Consider the following 27,566-nt stretch of genomic DNA (forward strand, 5'->3'; position numbering starts at 1 on the left):
AGGCCTGGAGAGACTTACATGAACTGATGCTGAGTGAAATGAGCAGGACCAGGAGATCATTATATACTTCAACAACAATACTATATGATGACCAGTTCTGATGGACCAGGCCATCCTCAGCAACGAGATCAACCAAATCATTTCTAATGGAGCAGTAATGAACTGAACTAGCTATACCCAGAAAAAGAACTCTGGGAGATGACTAAAAACCATTACATTGAATTCCCAATCCCTATATTTATGCACACCTGCATTTTTGATTTCCTTCACAAGCTAATTGTACAATATTTCAGAGTCTGATTCTTTTTGTACAGCAAAATAACGTTTTGGTCATGTATACTTATTGTGTATCTAATTTATATTTTAATATATTTAACATCTACTGGTCATCCTGCCATCTAGGGGAGGGGGTGGGGGATAAGAGGTGAAAAATTGGAACAAGAGGTTTGGCAATTGTTAATGCTGTAAAGTTACCCATGCATATATCCTGTAAATAAAAGTCTATTAAATAAAAAAAAAAGAAAGAAAAATTATCCTTGCATATATTTTGAAAATAAAAAGCTTCAATTAAAAAAAAAAAAACTTGGGTCGAGAGGTCTATAGGATCTAATTTATTGACTATTGAGATTAATGAACTCCTGTGAATGAATCCAACCATTTTGGAGAGTAGTTTGGAACTATGCTCAAAAAGTTATCAAACTGTGCATACCCTTTGATCCAGCAGTGTTACTACTGGGCTTATATCCCACACAGATTATAAAGAAGGAAAAGGGACCTGTATGTACACGAATGTTTGTGGCAGCCCTTTTTGTAGTGGCTAAAAACTGGAAACTGAATGGATGTCCATCAGTTGGAGAATGGCTGAATAAATTGTGGTATATGAATATTATGGAATATTACTGTTCTGTAAGAAATGACCAACAGGATGATTTCAGAAAGGCCTGGAGAGACTTACATGAACTGATGCTGAGTGAAATGAGCAGGACCAGGAGATCATTATATACTTCAACAACAATATTATATGATGACCAGTTCTGATGGACCAGGCCATCCTCAGCAATGAGATCAACCAAATCATGTCCAATGGAGCAGTAATGAACTGAACCAGCTATGCCCAGAAAAAGAACTCTGGGAGATGACTAAAAACCATTACATTGAATTCCCAATCCCTATATTTATGCCCACATGCGTTTTTGATTTCCTTCACAAGCTAATTGTACAATATTTCAGAGTCTGATTTTTTTGTACAGCAAAATAACGTTTTGGTCATGTATACTTATTGTGTATCTAATTTATATTTTAATATATTTAACATCTACTGGTCATCCTGCCATCTAGGGGAGGGAGTGGGGGGGGTAAGAGGTGAAAAATTGGAACAAGAGGTTTGGCAATTGTTAATGCTGTGAAGTTACCCATGCATATATCCTGTAAATAAAAGGCTATTAAATAAAATAAAAAAAAGAGATTAATGAACTCCATTATTTCTGATTTGTTTTTTTCTAGTTTGTTCTATTACTCTACTCTTTTTTTTTTTTATGGAAAAGGCAACATTAAATATCTTTAATGGCTGTTGCTTAATAATCCAATGTTCAGAAGCATCATTCCCCATTCATTTCTATCTTTTAAAAGAAAATTATTTCCTTAGGACAGCTAGTTGGTGTAGTGGATAGAGCACTAACCCTGAAGTCAGGAGGCACTGAGTTCAAATTTGGTCTCAGATACTTAACACTTCTTGGCTGTATGACCCTGGGCAAGTCATTTAACCCCAATTGCCTCAGCAAAAAAAAAGAAAAAAAAAAGAAAGAAAATTATTTCCCTTAATGGTCTAGATCTTTTCACCAAATGAATTTTATTTTGTTAGTTTAATATTTTTAAAGTATCTTTTTATTGATATAATAATAATAATAGCAATAATAACTAACAAATAATGCTTATTGTGTGTCAGATACAGTGTTAAGCATTTTACAATTATTATTTCATTTGATTCTCAAAACAACTTTGAGAGTTTTGGGAGGACATTAAGATAAACAGATGTGAAATGAGTTTAGCAAGGTCATCCAGTTGTATCTGATGGCAAATATGAAATTAAATCTTCCTGACTGAAGATTCTAGTGTATGGAAATTAAAGAGATTAGAACTCTAAGTCATAGTGGTAACTAAGTTAACTCCAACTTGTGACTCAATTCTGGAGTTAGCTCTTTCCATTGGTCCTTTCTATTCAATTCTATAGTCCAATTTTTGTCTTGCAAGAAAATTTTATTCAAGTGTGGGAATTGAGAGAAAATCATCACATTGTTTGAACCTAGCCCTGTGTAGCTGGGAAGTTAGACTACCTCTACTTACTGTTTAGAGAGACCTTTAACTAAGGACTTAAGTTATCCTGATCGTAAAACCAGTGAGATCTGAAGATTGATGCAAAGAGTTTTCTCACAAAATAAAGAAAACCACATGGCTCCTATTCTCAAGGAGTTTACATTCTGAAGGAGAAGATAAAACATAAAGGGAAGCTGGTGGGGATACCAGGTGGAAGAATTTGAGTTCCCCTCCCCCCATCTTGTTTTGAAACATTATCCTTTGATAAAGTTGCTGGCCAAGAAAAGCACCAGACTGTCTGATGTATTGCTTACTGTGTAGTTAGCAGTAAAGATAAATTCTTTTTTAGAGGTGAAAGATAGATATGCGTATATATATACATACATACATACATATATATACATATATATGTATATATATATGTATGTATATATATTTGTTTTATTCGGGATGGTTGAATTGAGGGCTAGAGCCATAGAAATAAAGGGGAGCCAGTGATACTTTCTACAGGTCTTACAAAAGTATCTGAAGGCAAACATAGCATAAAGTAAATCATGAGCAGCAGTGGTTGTGGCATGAAAAATTGTGACTTTTTTAATTTGAGAAGTTTGCATCAGCCAGCATTTCAAAACATAACCCCTGGGGAAGGAGGAGAGAACTAGTTCACTGAAGCAAGTAGTAGCAATTACCATGGTGGCACAATCTAAGTCAATGAACAATTTTAAGGTCTGAATTCACTTATGGATACCCCTTGGTGGCTTGAATATTTTACATTTATTCTTATACAGATAATAGAAGAATTTGTTTAATTCTCTGGTATAAGGAAATCCCAGTGTGGGAATTCTCCATATTAGATGAAACTGGCCTATAACTTAATAGATAAATAATAGTAGTTCCCTGAGGCATGCAGAAAATAAATGATTTACTCAGGTTAACACAAATAGTGTTGGAAGTAGGTTTTCAATGCAAGTTTTCTTGACTTGACGCTTATGTGCCACTTCAAATTTTTACAGATTGGTATTCTCCATGGAATACCATACAAGTATAAATAACCATGTGGGATAATTGAAGTTTGTTGTACTTTTTATTAAAGCTTTTTATTTTCAAAATATATGCATAGTTTTCAATATTCACTCTTGCAAAACCTTGTGTTCTAAATTTCTTTTCTCCCTCTCTTCTCACTCCCTCCCCAAGATGGCAAGTAAGCCAATATATACTAAATATGCGCAATTCTTCTCTACACAGTTCCACAATTATCATGTTGTTCCAGAAAAATCATATCAAAAAGGAAAAAATGAGAAAGAAAACAAAATGCAAGCAAACAACAAAAAAAGTTAAAATACTATATTGTGATCCACACACATCCACTGTGATGCCACAGTCCTCTCTCTGGGTGCAGATGGCTCTCTCCATCACAAATCCATTGAAACTGGCAATCACCTGAATCACCTATTGAAAAGAGCCATGTCCATTAGAACTAATCATCACATAATCTTGTTGTTGCTATGTACAGTGTTCTCCTGGTTCTGCTTACTTCACTCAGCATCAGTTCATATTGAACATTCCTTATAATATTCAATAACATTCATATGCCATAAATTACTCAGTCATTCTCTAACTGATGGGTATCCAGTCAGTTTCCAGTTTTCTGCCACTACAAAAAGGGCTCCTACAAACATTTTTGTACATGTGCATCCTTGTCCCTTTTTTATGATTTCCTTGGGATACAGACCCAGTAGAGAAACTGCTGGTTCAAAGGGTATGCACAGATTGATAGCTCTTTGGACATAATAAAGACTTTTTTTAAAAAAAGTTTAGGGTCATTAAAAATAATGCACAATTTCTCAAAACCAATACAATTACAGATCTAATTTATTATTTATTAGTAATCTCTGTTTAATAGAAATGTTCTAGTCTTTTGGCCATAGTTCCAGAGCCAGGGCTTTTTGCACAAATAAAAATTACTGCAAACAGCCAGAAGAAAGAACAAGTAATCAGGAAGAATAGTCAGAATTATATAAAATTATGCGGCAAAGAAGAGAAAATCTTGAAATATGATATATAAAAAGGAAAAGTAAGGAATAGGACCACATATTTCTGTGAGACAGAGATGAAGAGGAGATAATAGCAAAAGGCTTGTGAATAAGGTGAGATAAAGAATAGTAGAGAAGAGTGAATGCATGGAGAAAGGCCTTAATTTTCCCCCTATAAAATATGAGGTAAGGTTCTCCACTGAGACAGTGTTAGAGAAGGGACCTATGTGAGGTCTGAGGAATGATGAAAAGGTGACATCTGCAGCATCAAAGGAGTACCTCCTCTTTTCTTTTTGGAAATCTGGAGACTAGTCAATGTGGAAAGTAAGAAAGTGAGTTGATATGGGAGAATTCCATTGAATTAAGACTAATCAAGACTAATTAAGACTAATTCAATTCCAGCTTAAGCCCACCCAGCCCCCATCAAGAGCAAATCCCAGTTTGTAGCCAAGTCTTCTTTTATAAAAAGAGCCAATTTTAAGCTGAGTCCTTGCAGAAGACCTAATATGCCATGCCAAGGAAACTCTCTCCCTGGCATAGCAGCAAACCTCTGCCTGCTGAAATGATATTCTCTTTCAGCGCAATCCCCTCTTTATCTTTCTTACCTATTTCCTTAACAAGACTTTATACCTCTCTGTTGGGATTTCTTTACTAGAAACTAACTTTATTTCTCTGTCAGACCTTGCCACTAAGAAATTCATTCTTTGTATTCATAGCAAAAGCTGATTTCCCAATGCCTATAATAAACATCTTTTTTATGAGTCTAGCTTTTCAGGTTCATAAATTCCTTTATGAAGACCTCTGTGTCACCAGAAAGGGATTCCCACAACTCCCTGCCATGCATTGAATCCAAAGGGCATTTAGGGGAGCCAAAGCTCTTCATTTTCCCCCAAAACCTGCCACTAACCTTATCATTTAACTCCCAGACAACCAGTTACCTCATCTCATCAGTGGGAATCATCAAAGGCTAAGATTATCAGGACTTAATCATTAGTATGATAAAGGAGCCAAAGAATCAAGTCAATGGTATAGTGTAGAGGTGACCTGGTTCACTAAGGGTTGGAGATTGGAAGAGGAAAAAAAAAGGTAGTATGGATTGATGGCTTGTGAGATAACTGAGGATTCAAGGGATTGAAGGTCACAGTGTTGATGAATTTGGTTCCCTGAGATAAGACAGAGGAAGAGATGGAAAGCCTATAGATTATGGCCTGATAAGATTTTTGGAATTCTCAAATAAAGTTACACCTTCTGTAACAAACTTTTCCCAATCCTCTTTAGTATTCTAAATTTATCTTCTGCTTCTCTTTCTCTGGTTTTCTCTTTACACACAGATACACACAGACACATATATACACACATAATACGTGTCTACATGTTTCTACATATGTATCTCTCTCTCTCTTCCTCCCTTTTTCCTTTTTCTTCCTCTCTCTCTCTCCCTCCTTCCTTCTCTCTCTCCCTCTCTCTCATTTATAAAGTTAATTGTACGTTTTCTTTTCATTAGATTGTAAATTCCTTAAGAGCACACTGTTATTTGTTTTTACTTTGGCCTTTCTTTTAATCTCCGGGGTTTAGCACCATACCTTACAAATAATAGGTGCTTAACAAATGATTGTGATAACTGATTATATGATTCCTATTCAAAATGTTTCTGTGGCTCATTATTTCCTTTAGGATAAAATGTTAGGTCCTTTACAATGTTTCAATACTGTTTTGACTGTATCCCATAAATTTTGATACATTATCTCATTATTGTCATTCTCTCTATGTTTTTTTTATTTGTTCTTTGATTCACTTATTCTTTAGGGCTAGGCTAATTTCCAATTAATTTTTACTTTATCTTTCCACTGCCTTTGTTGAATGAAATTTTTTAATGCAATATGATCTTGAAAGAATATATTTAATATTTCTGCCTTTCTACATTTGATTATAAGATTTTTCTGCCACAATACATGGTCAGTTTTTGTGTAAGTGCCATATACTGTTGCTGAGAAAAAAGTATATTCTGTTCTGTTCTCATTCAATTTTCTCCTCCTTAGTTTCTTTCTTGTTAATTTTTGGTTGAATTTATCATGTTTTGAGAGGGGACAGTTGAATTTCCTCACTAGTATAGTTTTGCTATTTTCTTCTTATAACTCATTTAATTTCCCCTTTTAGAATTTGAATGCTGTACCACTTGGTGCACATGGATTTAGTATTGATATTATTTCATTGTTTATGGTACATTTAGCAAGATGTAATTTCCTTCTTTCTCTCTTTTAAGTAGATCTATTTTAGTTTTGCTATGTCTGAGGTCAGGATTGCTACGCCTGCCCTTTTTTTTTCTTTTTTTTTTATTACTTCAGTTGATGCATAATAGATTCTATTCTCTGTGTGTCTGTGCTTTTAGTGTTTTTCTTGTGGGTTTTTTTTTTAATAACTTTTTATTGACAGAACCCATGCCAGGGGTAATTTTTTACAACATTATCCCTTGCACTCACTTCTCTTCCAACTTTTCCCCTCCCTCCCTCCATCCCTTTCCCCAGATGGCAAGCAGTCCTATACATGTTAAATAGGTTACAGTATATCCTAAATACAATAGATGTGTGCAGAATCGAACAGTTCTCTTGTTGCACAGGGAGAATTGGATTCAGAAGGTATAAATAACCGGGAAGAAAAACAAAAATTCAAGCAGTTTATATTCATTTCCCAGTGTTCTTTCTTTGGGTGTAGCTGCTTCTGTCCATCTTTGATCAATTGAAACTGAGTTAGATTTCTTTGTCAAAGAAATTCACTTCCATCAGAATACATCCTCATACAGTATCATTGTTGAGGTATATAATGATCTCTTGGTTCTGCTCATTTCACTTAGCATCAGTTCATGTAAGTCTCACCAATCCTCTCTATATTCATCCTGCTGGTCATTTCTTACAGAACAATAATATTCCATAACATTCATATACCACAATTTACTCAATCATTCTCCAATTGATGGGCATCCATTCATTTTCCAGCTTCTAGCCACCACAAACAGAGCTGCCAGAAACATTTTGGCACATATAGGTCCCTTTCCCTTCTTTAGTATCGCTTTGGGTTTTTTTTTTTTTAATCCATTCTGTTATCCACATCTGTTTTAATGGAAGAGTTCATCCTATTCACATTGACAGTTACGATTATTAGCTGTGTATTTCCCTTCCTCTTGTTTTTCCTATTGTGTGCCTCTTTCCTTTCACCATTTTTTTCTCCTCAGCATTGTATTGCTTCTGCCTACCACCTCCCTTGATCTGCCCTTTTTTCTGTCATTTTCTTCACTGTGCCCCCCAACTTTACTTAATCTCTTCCCCTCCTAATTCTGTGTTGGGTAAAATACATTTTTATCTTCAACTGATTGTGTATATTATTCCCTCTTTGAGCCAATTCTGACAAAAGTAAAGTTTAAGGGACACCAATCGTCTTCTCTCTCTCACCTAACTCTCTCCTGTAATATATTTTTTGTACCTTTTCACGTGAAATAAAAATTTTTTTGGCTAGGCAATTGAAATTAAGTGACTTGCCTAGGGTCACATAGCTAGGAAGGTCAGATTTGAACTCAGTTCCTCCTGACTCCAGGACTGGTGCTCTATCCATTGCACAATCTAACTGCCCCTATCTGAAACTATTTATCCCATTCTCCATCTCTTTTCCTTCTGCACCCAGTGTGCTCTTCTTTCTCATCCCTTAATTGTTTTCTTAGATCATTCCAAGAATTTATCTTATACCCATCTCCTCTGTCTATGTGTATTCCTTCTAGCTATACCATTAGTGGTACAATTTTTAAGAATTACAAATATTATAATCCCACATAGGGATATTACAAATATCATATTCCCACTAGGGATGTAAATAGTTTATCTCTATTGAGTTCTATGTTTTCTTTTCTTATTTAGGCTTCTATTTGGTCTAATAGTGGAGATCAAATTTTTTTTGTTCATTTCTGGTCTTCTAATGAAAGCTTAAAATCCTCCTCCTTCATTGATTGAAAAATTTCCCTTTGTATTATTATGCTTAATTTTGCCAGGTAAATGATTTTTCTTTGTGATATTTTTTTCCTGAGGCAATTGGGGTTAAGTGGCTTGCCCAGGCTCAAACTAGGTCACACTAGCTAGGATCTCTAAACCTTCAATGTTGCAGTTGCTAAGACCTGTGTAATACTGATTCTGTCTCCCCAATATTTGAAATGTTTATTTTCTGGCAACTTGCAGTACTTTTTCCTTGACCTAATAGTTCTGAAACTTGGTTATATTCTACCAAGGAATAGAGAAAATATCACATGAGAACAGATGAGCACAATGACACACATTGTAATGCACTATTATAGTGTTCCTAAAATCATCTTTCTAGGTCAGGACTTCATTATTTCCTTTTTAGGCTCCTGTCATAAATGGTTTTCTATCTCCAATTACTTTCAACTGCATCCTTTTAACACAATTAAAAGATAGTAAAAAGGTAAAAGAGAGGCTGGACATATCCCCTAGGCACAGAAATATACTGGAAGGCAAGATACCAGGATGAAGGCAACAGCACCTCATCAATCAATCAAACATTTACTATGACTGTTTGGTGGCTGCCACTATATTAGGTTCTGGAGAGACAAGAACAAAAAAAACCCAAACAAAAACCTTGAGCTTTTAAAAAGCTTATCTTCTAAAGGAGGAGACATATATATACATATATTTATGTTTATATATATATATATATATATACACACACACATATATATACATATATATACATATACACATACCTAGGATGCATATATATATAAATATATAGATGTCTGTATATATACATATGCATACATACATATGTATTGCAGTCTGTTGGAGTAGAAGTTAATGTGCTGGGGAGATGACTAAACAGATGATCTCTTGCTGGGTTTCCCCTGGTTGTGTGGGCAGTCACTCATAAGGCAATCATCTCAGAATGTCAAACTTTCAACTCTCTAAGTCTTCACTGACACCCGTCAACTCATTTTATTTAGGACTGGCTTTTCTAGGTATCCTTTCTCTTTCTTTGGAATATTTGAAAAACATAAATCATTAATATTTCTCTTTTGTGTAGCCCTAAGATATAGTTTTCCAGGAAAAGTTTCATTTCATATTATATATTTATAAAACACACACACACACACACACACACACACACACACACAAAACTCTTTGCTGGATACTTTACTACTTCTCCCTGATTATTGTTGCACAAGAATACTCACACACATACACACACCAGGAATATATGATTAACCACTTTTTTTTTTTCATTTCAGAGAAACCAAAAGCCAGAAACCAAAACAAATTTCTAAGAAATTGGGATCAAGAAAGGAGCTCATTTCTCTTTCAATAAAGCAGGAGTGAAAAAAATAACAGGAAAGTACATATTTACCAACATTACTCGCAGCAGCATAATTTATTCCAAATGACTTTGTTTCTGGTCCCTGTGGTTTCTACACTTATTGGTTTCAGATTTCAGCTTTGCTCTTTCTTGCCAGTTCAATGGTAGCTGTAGTACAGTGACAATCCCATGTTTGGGACCCCCAGACTTCTCAAACCTATCTCTCTAGTGCTTGCTTCATCTCTACCTTTCATTCCTCTTGTGAGACTTCTCCTCACTGTAACAAGAGATTAAGCTCTTAATCAGTCTCATGAGATTTCATGGCTTAATGTAAACATATATTGAATAATTCTTTTCTACCATCAAGGAGATTTCCAATATCTTGCTACATTCACATAACTAATATATGAAATTAAAGCACATATAAACAGTGATGCTAGCAGCTGGAAGGAGAAGGAAAAGCCCCTTGTAGAAGTTGGTACTTGTAGAAAAAAATGTTTTTAAAAATGAATGGTTCTACCTGAGGCGAGGAAGGCAAAGTATTCCAGATACAGGGGACAGACAATGTTAAAAAAAAAAAAAATTACCTAGAAGAAGCCATGTTATATGTAAAAGCAAATTGACTAGTATGGACCTTTAGAGAATAGGAAGAGGAGCAATGCATAAAAAGACTAGAAAAGTAGGATAGGCCCACATTACAAAAAAAAATGCTAACTGTAAAAATCAGTTTTTATTTGATCACAGAAGTAATAGCATATTTTAGTAAGTAGGGAAATAATGTTACTAGACCCATGCTTTAGGAAAATTACATTGGCAGAAATGTGGAGGATTGGAGTAGGAAGATACTTGAGGCAGGGGAAAGAACAATTTCCAGATTATATCCACGTGAGTGTAGAAAAGGAAAACTACATGAGAGATATGGAAATAGAAATAAGATTTGAAATGAAGTTTTTAAAGTATGAAATGATGATCCTAGGAGAAACAGTGGTAGGGATAGATAAACCTGGGTTTGAACATTGGAGAGTTGTAATTGAATTATTTGATGAGATACCAGTTAGCTGGGGTTAGGGTGGGTTATTGTTCTTAGTTGGGTATTGATGAAATTAGAAGAATAGGGATGGGAATTTGTAACCACTAGAAAATGATCCAGCCCCTGACACATGTTAAATATTTTGTTTCACCCACATAAAGGCAGCTATCATGAAAGAATTATTACTATTATTTTTCTGAATAATATTTATCTACATGTTTTGACTTTCATATAAGTTCTACCTGAGAAAAATCCTTTAAAAATCTAGTATATTCTTTTTTTTCTTTATACAATAAAAAATCCTGAAAATCCTTCTCCCTATTCTCCATTCTTAAGAACTCTTGCTTATAAGTTTTTTAAAAAGTTTAAAAATTATTTTATAGCATTATTCATTAAGAGTAAAGCTATTTAAGGCAGTTTTCAGAGTTGTGTGCTGCTAGTACTTATTATAGCTGGGTAATGAAATGTCTATAAAGCATTTTGAAAACCCTAAAACTCTTTATCAATTTCATTTGTTGTCAACATTTCCCCATTTGTTTTTCAGGAATCAAGCTATGAAAACCTAATATGCTTATTGTATAGTGAACCATCAATTTAAGGTTAAGATAATTATTTGTATGTTTTTCTGTTTTTAAAAATTGTATTTCCTTTGGACATGAAGACTTGCATATGTGATACCAATTTAAAATTAGTTGTAGGGAAAAAAACAAAACAAAACAAATTATGCCTAATACCCACTACAGTGTCCAGTCGTGAGCCAGGAATCTTCTATTGCTTGACTGTTTTGCCACAGGATTCAATTGACCAAGTTCTTCCATATTTAAAGTTCTACAAATTGTGGTCATCTTGTTTGGTTGGCCAATCAGAAAACTCCAAGAATACTTAACTTTTAGGTCAAGGACCCCTTTGACAATCTGTTGAAGCCAATGTATCTTTTTTAGTATAGTTTAAGTACATAAAATGAAATATGTAAAGTTACAAAAGAAATTACACTGATCCATAATTATTAAGACATTTTTGAAAAGTACACGCAATTATTTAAATACTTACTGAAACCAAAAAGGAATACTGATCCCCTGGTAGTTTAGGTACAAAACAATTTTCCATCTAACATTTAACATGAGACTTACTTAGCCCTAGGAGTATTCTGAGGTGCAAAATCATTTTCATCCATGATAAAGCACTGATTCAGTTAAGTATAACTTACCAGGAGCATTCATGACTGTGGTCATAAACCTGGGCAAAGAGTTCTAGCCCTTTTTCTTACTTTATCAACTAAGAGTTTATTTTTTGCATAATATTTTAAAATAATTTTTTTTTTTTTTGGGGGGGGGAAATCATTGATGTAACCCTAGCTTGTCAGACTTAGAAAGTTGCCAAGAAGGATCTGGACATTAGATGAAACTTTTACTTTGAATACACAGGATTTGGATTTTGGGAAGAATGACATGGATAGTCTATCTTGGCCAAGTGTGAAGTCACAGTGTTTGGCCTGGCTCCCTAGGTGATTTGTCACACCTCTTTCCCAAGCTGTGTAGGTTGCTATTGGAGACAATTTCAGTTGAGAGCTGTAAATGGAAACAGCTAATGGTGGAGTGGGCTAGTGAATCTCACACACACACACACAAATCTGACATTTTTCTTTTTTTCTTCCTCCCATTCTTGTCAGGGAAACAGCCTTCTATTAAATATTCAGATAACTACTTTCTGGTTCCCTTCTCCAGAAAGGAGCTGAGTTAATAGGGAGGGTAGAAGGGGACAATTTATTCTTTTCCCACCAGCTATAGCTGCAGGCATTCCAAATAGTTTTCCAATTGCTTATCCTAATTGCATAAAAGAAAACCCAAACTAGTGGCCATCAAATTATAATTAGCTATTATGTTTTATTTGGAGGAGGGGGCACAAATATAGGAAGAGGGTTTGCTCTTAAAAAGATTTAGGACAGTTGAATCCATGCTTAAATAGGAATTGAAGTGAGAATGGGGAAAGGAGATCTTGAGAGTAAAATATATATTATCAATACAAACCCTTGTGAAAAAACACATTAAGGAAAAATGAACCCTAGATATAAAAGCATAAGCTTGAGGGGCAGAAAATTTGTCATTGAAGCTATTGAAATCTTTTGCCAGCTTAGATTAAAACACTACTGCTGCAGTTTGCCACCCAGGCTTTTTGACCATGAGACTGCTGAAGATGGTGATTCTTTCCATTTTGTCCCTGGCGCTGGAAGGCTTTCTAGCAGCAAACCTAGTAACTTATCATACCTAGCAAATAAGGCTATATATGTACATATTATTACACTTAGGACTTTTTTGTAATGTATTTGGACATGTTATAGATGGAACACAGTCCAAGATTCTTTTACAGTTGAGATCCTTTTGTCTTTATTCAAGAACATTGGGAGCTCATTGTTATTGCTACACATGCTCCACATCTCACATTCTTTGTTACAAGTCTGGTACATGTTGATGCTTTACTTAAATTTAAACTGCATAGCTTTCTGAAATCCAAACAGTTTAGGCAGCTGTTTATTGTAGCCTACACTAGTTTTTTTTTTGTTTTTTGTTTTTTTTTTTAGTTAAAAAAAATTAGGATCCTATCCATGCCAAAGGATATATACTGTTTTAATTGGAAACCATCTGCAACTTTATTTTAAAGAGTATCCCAGGCCCCTTCTCCTCCCTCCCCCTTCCCCACCCTAGTTTAAATTCCGTGGAAAAGAAAATTGTAAGACACAATGATCACAATTTCCCAATATATTAGTTTGATTTTTTAAAACATTTTATTTTAAAAGAGATCAGGTGGATATTTTGCAAAACCAACCACACATTAATAAAAACTCACAAAACAAACTCCTGTTTGTTTTAATAAATAACAAAATGCCATTTAATTTTATTTAACCTGAATATAACACAATGCACATTTTAAAAAATCTATTGTATTTCTGTACATCTAAAAAAATCTCTATTTTATTAGAATGAAAAGGAAAAATGGTTGATGCAATTATAAAGAAACTGTATCCATAAAATGCATGTGAATCAATTGACCTTCCTAAATAACAAACCTATGGATTTCCCTTTTTCATTTTGTTCATCCTAACATACAATTTGGCTCTAAGTACTGACTAGGAGCTTTAACTGACATATAAACATTTTACAGGGCCTTTAACAACATTTCAGAATATTTCAAACAAATGTAAACCTTTCAGAAACAACAGTATTGCTTGATTGGTTTTCTTTGATATGATGCAGATAGCCATTTTTACTTTATTTTAGCTAACTGGTTCAGGCTGCTTTGTTGTTCTACAATGACTTATCACATCACTTGGATATAGAACGGCATATAGAGAAAAATTGGGAAAATACTTTATTGGGATTAACATACTATAAGTTCAGTTTTGATTGAAGCTGAGGGAATCAATTTTTTTTTTCAAATCTCAATTAAACTATTTGTTTTATATCAATGACAACTTTGTCAATTTGTGGCTATAACTTTTAATATAACATACTAAAATTTTTGAAAATGACATTGTTTCTTGTTAAACAATAAATGATGTTTGCTGTTGAAATTCTTCTCAGCATGGTGTTCAAACTGTCATTATATTCCATTACTAAGAAACCTGAGAGTGACTCATTCTTCATTTAAGTGCCAGCTCAATTCTATATTCTATTTCCAAGTTATATTCAAATAATCAAATGAAAATGAATCCGCCAGCCACTTAGTATCTTTCCCTTGTGCCCAACTAAAATAAAAGTAGCTAGTCTGAAGTTTTCAGTAGCTCTCACCTTTTTGAGAGATATAATCCTGAGGTTCTGTATATCTTTAAAAAAAAAAAAAAGAATGATGTAACATTTGCTTTTATATCTCTTTCAGGTATGTGTGCAAAATGCATGGGGAGAAACTAAGCTTTTTAACATGGAATCATTTACATTTTACTGCATCTTGAATGATTATTTTTGGATGATGAGTACATATTCTTCCCAAATGTGTCTGAAATGTCTAATGTTCTTTAAACCTGCAAGAAAGTAAGAATATGAGAAAGTATGAAACATTAGGCAGCTGACTAATAAGTATATTAATGCACTACTCAAAAGAACACTCATCATCTCTGTAAATTTCTAGACAATAATTCCTTTTCTGGATTACTACTGGCTTATCTCTCCCATTAGAAGGTAAGTTTCACAGAAGTAGGTATTTTTGCATTTGTATCTCCAATGCTAAGCCTAATATTTGGCCCATATCACTACTTGATAGAAAATTTGTTATTTACTTATTCATTTAAAATTTTAAATATATCAAGTATGTTTTTGATATTATGTACATACAGTTTAACAGCAGAAAACATGTTTTTTAAGACTCCTTCCCAAAATATATACTTTTTGAATGTAATTTCCCCAATTTCCTAAGCACTATAGAAATCAGAGAGGAAAGAAGTAGGTAATGAGGAAGTCAGGTTTTGAGAGTCATCATTTTTATCAAACTATATCAACCTAAAGAAAATGAACAAAATTTTCATCTGGCATTCTTGCTTCATATTTTAAGGTGAGATCAACAGATTCATATTTTATATGGGTATTTAATTTAAAAAGAAGGAGTAATAAATGATAAAGGAACTTCTGGGGAGAGTTTTTCTTTCCTTCTTAAAAAGAGGAAGGTGATGTATATAAGAAACATATGCTAGAAAATGACTTTGAATTATCTTCTTGATTATATTAATGAAAAAGATAATGGGTTCTGGACTTACTGAAGCTGTTCTCCAGGCCTAGATCCTGTGCAGCAGAGTTCCTTCTGAATGAGGCGCAGTAAGAACTGTCCCCAAATAATAAGGTTATTAATCCAGGAAAAAAATTATCAATCACAAAAGGCATTTCAGAATCTATATGAGTGAGGATATGTCTAGCTCCCAAGGTCTTAATTATTTAAACAGGTATTTTTCTTAGATATGCTTTGATCATGCCATACTATCTGTTCAAAAATCTTCAATAACTCCTTATTGTCTAAGTAAATAGTAAAATCCAACCGCTTTTGTTTAGTTTTCTATCATCTGGCAATACCCAGGTTTTTTGAGTCTTATTTCTTATATTACTCAATGTCCTCAAACAAAACTATTTTGTACTGCACTATTATTCCCTAAAATACTTTCCTGGCTTTTGCTTCTGTTCACACCATTCCCTAAATCTGGAATGTTCTCCCCACTGTCATTTCACTTTCCACATCTTAATCCATCCCTTACGACCCCTTCATGAAACTCCCCCTGAATCCCCAGACCCAATCCCTATCATGACTGACCTTTTCATCTTGGACTTTATAGAGGAGTTTGGAAACTATAATGCTTGCTTCACATTCCTGAGTGTTTTCATGGTCAATGAGTTTTTAAGTTCCATGAAATCAAGAATTGTTTTATGTTCCCTATAGTCTTATGTAAGTTTAAGCTATTGAGATTTAAAATCATACTAGGACTTTGGGGACATCTTATATAATGTTGTTGGGTCCAATCTATTGATTCAGACTGCTATCTTGTTATAATTTGGGAGCTTGTTAAACTACATAGTATAGGATTAAAGATGGATGTAGAACTACAATAGAAGATACTTTAAAAGTGATCTAATTCAATCCCTTTATTCTACAAATAAGGAAACCAGTGTGTAATGACTTGCCCAAGATAAAACAAATAATAAATGACAGTAGGAGTTAATCCCAAGTTCTCTATCTCTAAAGCTTTCCAATTTCCAAAGCCACTATTTTCCATGTTATATATTTGGCTATAGCCAAATAAATTAACCATCCTATACCCAATCTGGTCAAAAACTTCTGTGAATATGCTGGTCATTAGATGACAGGACCTGTATTTGCTGCCTTTCCATCTTGTTAGTAACCCCTGGGACCTGACCTCTGATGGCACAGCTTTTAAAAACCCAGAGCTCCCTGTATAACAAAAGGAAGTTTTAGAATATAAGACTTTAGTGGTACTCTGTACACAGCAGGTGTTTAAATAAATATTTGCTGAATTGAACAATATTTTAATGTGAATTGAATCATGCTAATTTCTAGTCTGTTCAAAACTATTCAATTAGATTTTCAGAAGCTTGATTTAGGGTAGATTAGACTTCAAAAGTTTATTTTTCAGATTAAAAGGTCACCTCTATCAGTGTGTCTTGAATCATTATGAGCAATATAGTTTTCCTCTCCTGACAAAAAGCTACACATTTTATCTGTGCAGAGAAAAATTGTGAGACTGCTTGAGACTTGAACTACAGTACTAAACTGCAAAGGGGCTAATAAAGTTCTTAGCATCATAAAAAACATAGAGGACTTACCAATAAGGCAGTAGCATCTGCTACCATCAACATGTAAAACACATTGTTCCAGCCAGAAGGAGAGATAAGCCCAGCTAAGAGAGGACCTAAGGCAGCACCTGAAAGTCATGAACATGGGAAAACATGAGAGTTTTTTAAAGATAGTTACTTTTAAAGTCTAATATAAATGTTCTTACTCATTAGTCATAGTACAGAAATTACAAATTCTGTAATAGCAGGAAGCAGAAATGGTACTTAAAACTGCACTAGACTGATATTTCTCAATATCAGGAAACCATCTGGTATTTTTATGATTCACTGAGAAGACATTAAATTCTAATTTGTGATTAGAGAAAGATCTGGTTTCAATCTAAACAAAACATGACTAATGCATTTTATAACATATAATAAACAATGGATTATTCTGAATGGACTCATTCCAGTACATTTAAATTTAAATATTTTCCTTTTTTGGGGGGCGGGGGTGTCTACTGGTTACTACTTCTAAATGCAAATGACCTATTTGACTAAAGAATAGTTATTTAATGCATTGGAATGAAGAGGTCAATATGGTTTTCCTGTGAAATTATTTTTCATACTTTTAGTTACAGGACTGTTTCATAACTTTAAGGAAAATATAAAGAGAACAAGAGTTTCTTGTTGTGAAAAGAATCCTGGATGTGTAGAGGACTTTGGTTTCAATTCCATTTCTGATTTTGGGAAAGACACTTAATGACTGGACTCTAGTTTCTTCCCCTGTAAAATAAAGGCATTGGATCTATGATAATAAAAATTGGCTATATTAGATTATCAATGACAATTTATACCTCGGTTCCTTTAGATACTGCATTAAGTCAATGTAAGACTTCAAGGATTCCTGCTGCAAGTGGGTTCCATGCAACTATTGACATCTAATTTTGTATTCTACTTGATTAAGAATTGTGTTTTTGTTTGCTGTGTAAACCAGCTGGCCTTTGAAATATGAGTGTGAATTTAGGGATCTAGGAATATGCAAATAAATTAAGCTAAACATATTCTTACAAACCAAATTCTTATTCATATTGATATTACCAAAGTAAGCTACAAAGCCAAATGTATAAACAGCGAAGTTAAATTTCACTAAGATTTAGTGATTTATTTGTCCTAACTTCTCCATAGAAACCCCTCCCCCCAATACCCTTGAGGAATTTTAGGAATATTATCTTCTTCTTTAGCCAGAGTAGGAAAATCACCAAAATCTCTCTATATAATCAGAGGCATTTTCTATCACTACTGAAATTTAAGAAGCACTGTTTATATTAACAATCAGCTTGTTATTTCTTTGCCAACAGCATTCAAGTAAATGATATTTGAAAAATTGTTATATTGTGTTTTCTATGTTAATATCTGCTATCAACTTTTGAACATAGAAAATAAAAAATTTTGCCTATTTCTAGATAGGATAAAAATCATTTGTAACATCCAAAAAGTCAATAATTCACATTTATTTCCTATGTAGATTGCTACAATGCTATTTAGGATGGTAGATGATGATCATGCTGGAGAAATGAATATAGATAATGTATGAATGTGGTCAATTCATAAAATGAACACATTGCAGAGGAAAAAAAAGATACTACTCACCTATTTTGGAACAATGAGAAAATAATAAATACCACAAAATAGCACAGATTGTATTTCATAGATTTCTACCAATAGAAATTACATAGTATTATCTTGTACTTTTAAAGATTTTTACTTTTTATTATTTTAATTGTTTTCATATATAATGCTATTGTTTTCATAAAATCAAAACAACTTACATTTAGCTTTTGCATTATTATACCCATTTTAAAACTGGAAAAAATGAGTCTTAAGAGTTGTGACTAACTCATCAGCTTATAACTTTTGTTTCTAAGACCTGAAATTCAGTCTCCTGATTCCAACATTCATGCTTTTTCTATTATACCATGAATGTGAAATTATCCTATCAATCTTTTCTATTTTTTCATATATATGTCTTATAACCTTGTAGTCAGATGTCTATATTATCTCCCCCCCCCACAGAAATATTAAGGTTCTTATCTATTGTCAAGTATTCTAATTTAACCCATTTTATTTAGAAGGATTTATGTATTTTGACTTGATGAATTATTATTTTGCATTAGCAAATAGGCACCATTTTAGTTTAGGTAAATTTCCAACAAGAAAGACCCTTTCTCCAAAAGATCCTCATAATAGTTTTTAAATCTAAAATGTTTATAGGAACATTTATTTTCAAAAATAATACATGAACACTAATTCTTTGAAATAAAAATATTTTATTGAGCAGTATAAAAAAGGGTCAAACAATTCTTTAGTCTAATAACTTTATAGAAAGAAAAGACTTAATATCTTTTCTATGTCTGCACTGGTCACAAGTGGAATTGAGTTGAGAGAAGGTTCAATTATAAAGATTTGTACTAACTATAAATTGAGTAACACATACATTTGCTTAATTAACTTTTAAAAACATGAAATTCCAAATGGAACTGAAGACCCTCCTTTTTTTTTCCCTCCATTTCTCCTCTCATCCTTTTATCTTGCAAAAAAATTCTACAACCTCCAAAAAATAAATAGGGCCTCAATTAGAACCTAGCAAACAAAAATAATAAAAGATAGTTGAGAATATTTGTGTATAAAAGGACTGCATATTATTTTTCAGTATTATTTTTCAACAGATCATCCTTTCTCAAACTTAACTTAGCTTTTATTATCTGTGAATTATCTATCATATAAAACAGATAGCCCACAGACCCACCATTAGATACTTAACTTTGCAACTCTAACAAAACAACTTACCTACAGAGCCAGTTCCATCAATGATAGCTGTCACAGTGGAAAGGGCTTTGGAATTCCCCTTCAAACTTTTATGGGTACCCTATAATACAGGGGGAAAAATAATTTATCATTACATGTTACCACAAAGTATGATGTGAAAAACAAACCAATATTCTCAAAACTTGCTCCTGCCTCAAAGTTCTCAAGACACTTAGAAGTTATCACACTAACCTCTGGATTAGAGTTGTTTATGTTTATGTTCTGTTCTCACTATCTTATATCAAAACTCTCTTATATCAAAACCAATGTTGTCTCTATTTTATCCCTAGCACAATATCTCAGACCCAGTAGATGCTTAATAAATATTCATTAAATCAAACTATACATGTAAATAACTTTATAAAAGATAATACTGCATATAGATATTTTTGATAATTTTTATATACATTTGACAGAAAAGGAAAAACTCAAGCTTTGAGTCAATCTAGGTTATTGAAAATATCAAGCAGTTTGTTCTTCTAAATGGAACTCAAGTTCTTTCATTGTGAGGAAAAAACAAAATGAGTTTTGAGGAAAAAAAAGCAGGGTCCCAAATATGGGACAACTATGGAACTTTTCATATTTGGAGTTGCAATATGCTGAAAACATCAAATTTCATTAAGATTTGTTTCCTATGTAGATTGCTACAATGCTATTTAGGATGGTAGATGATGATCATGCTGGAGAAATGAATATAAATAATGTATGAATGTGGTCAATTCATAAAATGAACACATTGCAGAGAAAAAAAAAAGATACTACTTACCTATTTTGGAGCAATTAGAAAATAATAAATATCACAAAATAGCATAGATTGTATTTCATAGATCTGTTAAAATAATATCATCTTTTACTAGTGACATATGTAATATGTCTGCATACTGTAAAAAAAAACTTGTTGACTATTGCTAAGAAAGATATTGTCTTCTGATTAATCAATGATATTGCTATGAAATCCAGAGTTTATTCAGTTTCCAATATCGAGAAATATTAAATAATAATCTGTGAAAACATAACTACCTGATAAACCTAAAATTTCAGAGTTTATAGATTTCTTAGAAGAAGAGCAAGATCAAATGAATTATTAGGACTTCTAACTAATCCAGTCTGTAGCAGAGAATTATCTTTTTCAGGGTAAAAAAAAATCACAATGTTCAACCAGCTGATCAAAAGTGGACTCTTTTTTTCTGGAAGCTATTCTTTTTGGGCAATTTCCTTCTTATTCTTAAATGACTTCACTAAACCCAATAACATTTTATTCCTTTTTCTAATTTGGATCTTGAATTGTTTTAGATTTATCATTATTCTACTGATCAGTTCTACTCCTTGAAAATGGGTCCTTTCATTCTTATTTTTCTGTTTTGTTTTCTAGTTTGTTTCTTCCTATGGTTGCTTTTCTCTCTTAGCATTCCTTTTATTAGTTTTTTTTTTTTTTTTTTTTTTTTACTAATCTCCTTCCAACTTTGGTCCTACTATGTTCTTTTTTTCTTATGATTTTGTACTAATATTCCTTCTCCCTACCTCTCATCTTTCCTTTCTTGTTTTTTATTTCCTTGAATCTCTGTCTTCTTTTCCGATAGTCTGTATTTTCTCCTTTTCTTTCCTTCCTCTTCTACTTTCTTTAGAGCCAAGGTTAGACATATTAAGTATGATGAAGGAAGAATTGAGATAGCTAGTTGCTGGGTGACAGAATGAATTATGCAAAGGATGAAGTTATCACTGGCTGACAAAATGGTGAGGGAATTTGTCATGGGTTGTGAGAGGGATAAATATGTCAATTTTAGGCCCTTGGTCATGAGTCAAAGATGTCCAACCCAATGGAAAATAAAAGCAAGTGATTCTTGTAGACTTCTAGTAATTAAACAAAGACTAAGACAAATATACTTTCAGCATGAAATCTCCCATCAGACCTGTAGTCCATTACCTTCACAGATATTCAAAATAGAATATAGACTTTGCATAATACTTTTGGGAACATTTAAATATTTAAAAAAATACATGAGGTATTTTTATTAAAAAATTTGCCTCTTATAGCTCAGTACTATAGTTCAATCCTGCATTCCAAACAGCTCTGTGGGTATCTTGCTAGAAATGACAAACCTTGTAAAGATATAAAATGATATGAAGAAGATAATAACATTTGCATAACTGTTTGCAATGGTTCATTTAAAAAGTAGGAAGATACTTTCTAGATTTTGGTAGTTGTTTGGTATATCAGTGTGAGATTTGGGTCCTTGAGTGGATTTATGACTACTCATGGAGAAGGTTACTGAGTGAATGAAGAATAAGAAGAGAGAGAGGATAGGGAGGGAAAGGGCAATGTCAAGAGTAAGTATGGGCTGTGATTCACTTCTTAAGTCATATAGAACAAGTGTTGACTATAAATAAGGATGAAGGAAAAAGAATGTCTAACAAAGATCTTATAGCCAGTTCTATGTTCAGAATGAGTGAATGGATCTTAAGCTATATGGGCATGGAGAATGGGCTCTAGGACAAAGCAGAAGCAGTAATCCCCTGTCTCTCTAGTAGCATAGAGACAGTGACTAGATCCCTATCAGCATTTCAGAACTTCAGATCTGAAATGCATAGACATCTGACTGGCAGAGTTGCAGGTCATAAGTAGTCTCTGCTTAGGAAAAGTAAATATTTAGGAAGAAACCAACATGCCCGGAATCTAGGTGTAATCATAATTAGATATAAATTGCTTGTGAAGATTCAGAAATATTGCAAAAGCAGTTGCCCTTTCACAATTACCTGGAAGAATCTGAGAAGGATTGTGTGAAGCCTGAAGGAAATGATTTAAAGAAGATCCAGACATTGATAGATAAAATCTTTGTGTGGGTCATGTTGTATAATTCCCCCAGATTAGACTCACTATGAGTTTTAAGAGAGCAAGAAAGAGAATCTGGTTTTTTAAAGTCAATACTACCTATTGTTCAGAATGAACCCAAAATGCATGCATCAAATTACTTCTAGAGGCTTTCACCAGACTTGAATTGGATTGAACAGTACTTATAAGAGAGAATGTTTAAGACATTACAATGATGAGAAATCATCAGGCACTTTCAAGTGAACTCAAGGAAATATTCAGGTATCTGCTTAGGATTTGAGATAGCTGTGCAATATTGAGCATCAAGCAGAAGTGAAATTAGGATGTCTGAATAAGATTACATATTAAAGCTGCTTTAGTCTGAAAGGAACAGATTATAACTAAAATATTTAAGTGAGGACAGAGAAATAAATGTCTTGGGATTGTTTGTCAAGACATCTTCCCTTGACAATCAAACAAGTCTGATAAATATACCCATACAGATGGATAACAACTTATAATTTTATAGGAGGAAAGCAAGTATAGGAGGAAAGAATTTGGGGAGTGGGGAATTAGATCCCTGGATGGCAGTCTAATCTAGAGCCAATTCAGCTAAGGGCTCTCTGACATGAGCACGTATCTCAGTTTCAATGCTATAAGATATAGATATTGGTCATTTCTGATATGGAGCTCATGTCCTATTAATCATTTGTGCTTTGGAAGCTGGGCTCTGGATGGGACACAGCAGTAGTGGAAATGTCTTAAGATAAGGGCCTGTGTCTTCATCAATTAGTGAAATGAATAAGTTTCAAGAAGATTAGGAAAGTAATGGAGAGCAGATTAGAAAAGGCTTTGATCCTGGAAATGATAAAGAACTATTTCAGTTAAATTTGGTCAAGTCCATTTTTGCTCTGTTTGTGCGGGACAGTACTGAGATCACAAATTCAGAGTTACCAGAAAAAAGAAACTGTCAATACTTAGGTTCAGGTCATAATGGTTGGGGCGAGGTGGAGAAAGCATTTCAGCAACTTAACCCTTGGTGGAGATGAGGAATTGGGAAGGGGATATATGGAGTCAATTTGCATATATTTGATTTGAGATAGGTCACCAAGGAAGCTTTGGGATTGTGATGAGTGTGTCCAGGCAGATGTAGATTGACACATCTTTATCAACATGGCTTTGATTTTCTAAAGATTTACACAAAGGAAATGAGGGTGTGAGAGAAGCCTAAGAATTCAGAATATGGATGGGGAATATAATCAATGAAAAGTGGAGAAGTGCTTGAGAGACTGTATGAGTGGATCTCTGTGATATCCAATTTTACTATCTTTTACGTCAAAAAGAATTTAGGTGCCCCTTCCCAGAAAATATCACTCTTTACTTTGATAAGGCATCATGAAATGGAATCTAGCCTAGTCTTGTGGAATACCTATTCCATGGATGGTAAATGTCAGTCTCAAGGCTGGCCATTCTGTCCATATAACATAAAAGATAACCAGGTTAGTTTTGTACAAATTTGTACTTGAAAAAGGGCTGTTTGATTTTAAGCAGTCACTTCATAAAGCCTAATCTTCCTGTTTTGGGAAATGAGAAATCATAACTTCTTTCTTTTTTCTACATTACAAAATTCTTATGAAGAAAAATGAAAAGACTTTTTATAAAATAAATTTTAAAGGTAATTTTTATAATGTAAAAAAAGAAATAAAAGGCAACTATGTTTCTTATTTAATTTCCTCATAACTATTTTTTCTGGAAACCACAAAACTAGAATTTTCTCAAATGCTACAAATAAATCAGCAGTTGTTTGAGATGCACAGAAAAACTTACCAGGTCAGCAGAGACTGCAGTAGTGATCAATGCATAAGGACCATTTACAAGAGCTCCACTGATAAGAAGCATAACTGATAAAAAAATCAATAAGAACAAATTAGAAAATAAGGGGGAAAAGCCTTTTCCCAATTGAAATGTATAATTTATAATAATTCCATAAATTAACCATTTTGATGTCTAACATACAGTATTTATTCTCTGCAGTGGAATTGTGTATTATGTATATAATCCAAATAAAAGAAGGATTATCTTTGTAGGAATTATAAGAACCTATTCCAAATACATTTCATAGAATCATAAATTTGGAGCTGAAACAATCTTAGAGGTCATTCAATTCAATTTCTTTTTGGAGATGAAGAAATAGACTGAGTGACATTACATGGTTTCCCCAAGGTCAGTAGTCTAGTGTGTTGCAGGGGTACTCCCAGAACTCAGTTCTTTCTGGTCTGAAAACTACCTTTTTAGCCACTATACTACATACATATATACATACACACACACACACATATACACACATACATACACACACACACACACACACATATATTTAACTGTTTCATTTTTTTTTTCAAAATATTTTCATTCTTCGGACACCTAGGTGGTGCAGTGAATAGAGCACCAATCCTGGAGTGAGGAATGCCTGAGTTCAAATCCAAACTCAGACACTTAACATTTTCTATTTATGTGTCTGTGGGCAAGTCATTTAACCCAAATTGCCTTGCAAAAAAAAATTAACTCTCATTCTCCCTCATCCTGATTTTTAAATGGTAGTATCTCTGAAAAATCTAATAATATGAATACTTAATCCTCTCCATCACCCCAAAATATATTTATTTGTCATACGGAGGTTTTTATAAGTTTGGAGTTTTATTGAAATTGAACAAACTCTAGCAGCAACAGAAAAAATAATGTACATTTTATGTAATATTCTATTATTGCACATTATTCTAACGACTATTATGATAACCTAGTGGTAGAAAAACCTAAAGGACAGTAATGTAAAAGGAGGAAAAAATGGTTACCACAAGCAAGTGTTTGAGCAACTTCATTTTTGCCTTTTGGAGATTTGAACATTGGTCAAGCAGGGTTACTCAAGGATATAACATCATATGATTTGCTTTTCAGAAGACTTTAATGACTGTTCTTTAATAACAAATTATAAACATCCATTAAGTTTCCCCATTAGGAACAGAGAAATATTTAAGAAGTGACAGAAGCATAATTTGATATTGTTGCCTGCAAAAAGTTAAAAATAGATTTCTTTTTATATAACTGGCCCAGAATGTTGAATATGAACAGCATACAGTAGACCAGAAACTGATGACAGCAACAGAAAGAACAATACTTTGAGTGCAGAAGGCCTGATTCTTGAAGAAGTCACATCTTGAAGCTCCTGATAAGGCTGGCCATATTCCAGGAGCCAAATGATGCACTAATTACACTAACTGCTATATACTTGGCTTCATATGTACTGAGCTCTACAGTCTAGAAAGAAACAAAAATAGTGTTCATATATCTAAGCTTACCTTTTTGACTCTGAAAAAATTCAGTTTCCTCTTTAAATAAAAAAGTATCTCTACTCCACATTTTCCCTTGGTCATCTCACACTCAGAATTCATAACTGTCCTGAACTATGTTCTATGTACCACAGTATCTATCACAATCTGTTCTAATAGTATAGATGTTCCAAATCTCAAAAAATGAATAAATTTAGGACATGAATTTCTGGTGTCCTTCAACTTAAAGAGAGTTGTTTCCTTGCTTATAATTGCTGGGTTTTGTTATTTTGAAAATCTTATCCCCATGTGAACAGCACTCCAAACTTAAAAATAAAGCTTAGGAGAAAAATACCATAATGTTCTCACCTATTGTAGCTTCTAGACCCATTTTACTGACCATAGAGAACATATAGAGCTGTCAAATTAAAAAAAAAAAAAGTCAAAGTTATTTTATGGCAAAGGAATAGAATTCATAATTAGATATGTGAGAGAAGAGATAGTATTCGATCAGTTTGCCATTTTTAGGGTGTACAAAATGAAATGTTATGACAGTTAATCACTACATACATTTGAATATATTTGTTTTCTGTTCAAGAGATTTAAGTTCACCAGTGGCTCTGTTGCTTTTTATCTATGTGACCTTGAAAAAATATCTTCAAATGGGCATAATAACATTTATATCCCGCACTGTATTGGATTTTGGCTTAAAATACAGAAATGAAAGCCTCTTGGCAAGAAGAGAATATAGCTAATAAGGACCAATAAAAATATATTTGCTTGGAAACTTGAGGATAAATTACCTAAGGAAAAAAATAAATAAAAATCCATGGCTTTGTATATTTATATGCAATCAGAAGACTGGACAAAGTCTCTCTCTATATATAAAAAAAAACAAAAAACTTCTAAGAAATAGAGCTATCCAAAAGTGAAATGAGCTGTTTTGGGAAGACAAAACTTCAGAATTTTATCCTAGTTTACTTTTACCTACAGTTTGTCTGCATTGTACTAGGAGTGTTTTGTGTTGACTCTTTTTTTTTTTTAAGCTTTATGCTATGTGCATCCCTCCTCCACCCTGGGATTTCGCTCCTAAATTTTTGAGAGGTGGATTCTGAATTACAAAAGACACTGAGTAACTGGTAAAGTTCTTAATAAATATATATCCCCAGCTTTTAGTTCCAGACTTCACTTGTCTTTGGAATTACTATTACATGGAGCCCACGGTATAGATGGAGTAGGATTAGCTAAGAGATCAGAGTTCAGGGCATAAAGATAAAGGAGCCAATAGTAATGACTGATGTTAGAGTGACTAGCAAAAGCCCTTAGTGAGTGATCAACTAACTTCCTATTCATTTTAGCCTTCATAGTCTTTGGAACTATGGGAGATACCATCACATGAAGTCCATTGCACAAGGGTCTAAAATCATAGGTAAAAGGAGATTAAAAAGGAACAGAAAGACCAAAATGCAGAACTTTTAGAACAAAAAGAATTATCAGTTAGAAACAGGGTCACTGGTGAAGGACTTTAGTGAAGGATAACACATGTTGTTATTCTTATGTTTCATCTCTCTC

At 33.4% G+C, this 27,566-nt stretch overlaps 1 protein-coding gene across 2 annotated transcripts in view; it reads right to left on the reverse strand.

The window, feature by feature from the left end:
* Positions 1–14,546: 14,546 nt before the first annotated feature.
* The window catches only part of SLC37A1 (solute carrier family 37 member 1), a 124,801-nt gene continuing 111,781 nt past the window's right edge, over positions 14,547–27,566 (reverse strand). For both annotated transcript variants that reach the window (XM_003763380.4, XM_012544381.3), the window contains exons 15-20: positions 26,364–26,412; positions 24,496–24,569; positions 19,842–19,920; positions 17,043–17,140; positions 15,470–15,534; positions 14,547–14,740 (exon numbers count right to left, since the gene is read on the reverse strand). In XM_003763380.4, the coding sequence (XP_003763428.1) occupies positions 14,725–14,740; positions 15,470–15,534; positions 17,043–17,140; positions 19,842–19,920; positions 24,496–24,569; positions 26,364–26,412 (381 nt within the window). In that variant the 3' untranslated portion in view covers positions 14,547–14,724. The remainder of the gene's footprint in view (positions 14,741–15,469; positions 15,535–17,042; positions 17,141–19,841; positions 19,921–24,495; positions 24,570–26,363; positions 26,413–27,566) is intronic.

This window comes from Sarcophilus harrisii, chromosome 3, assembly GCF_902635505.1.
Source record: "Sarcophilus harrisii chromosome 3, mSarHar1.11, whole genome shotgun sequence".
NCBI lineage: Eukaryota > Metazoa > Chordata > Mammalia > Dasyuromorphia > Dasyuridae > Sarcophilus > Sarcophilus harrisii.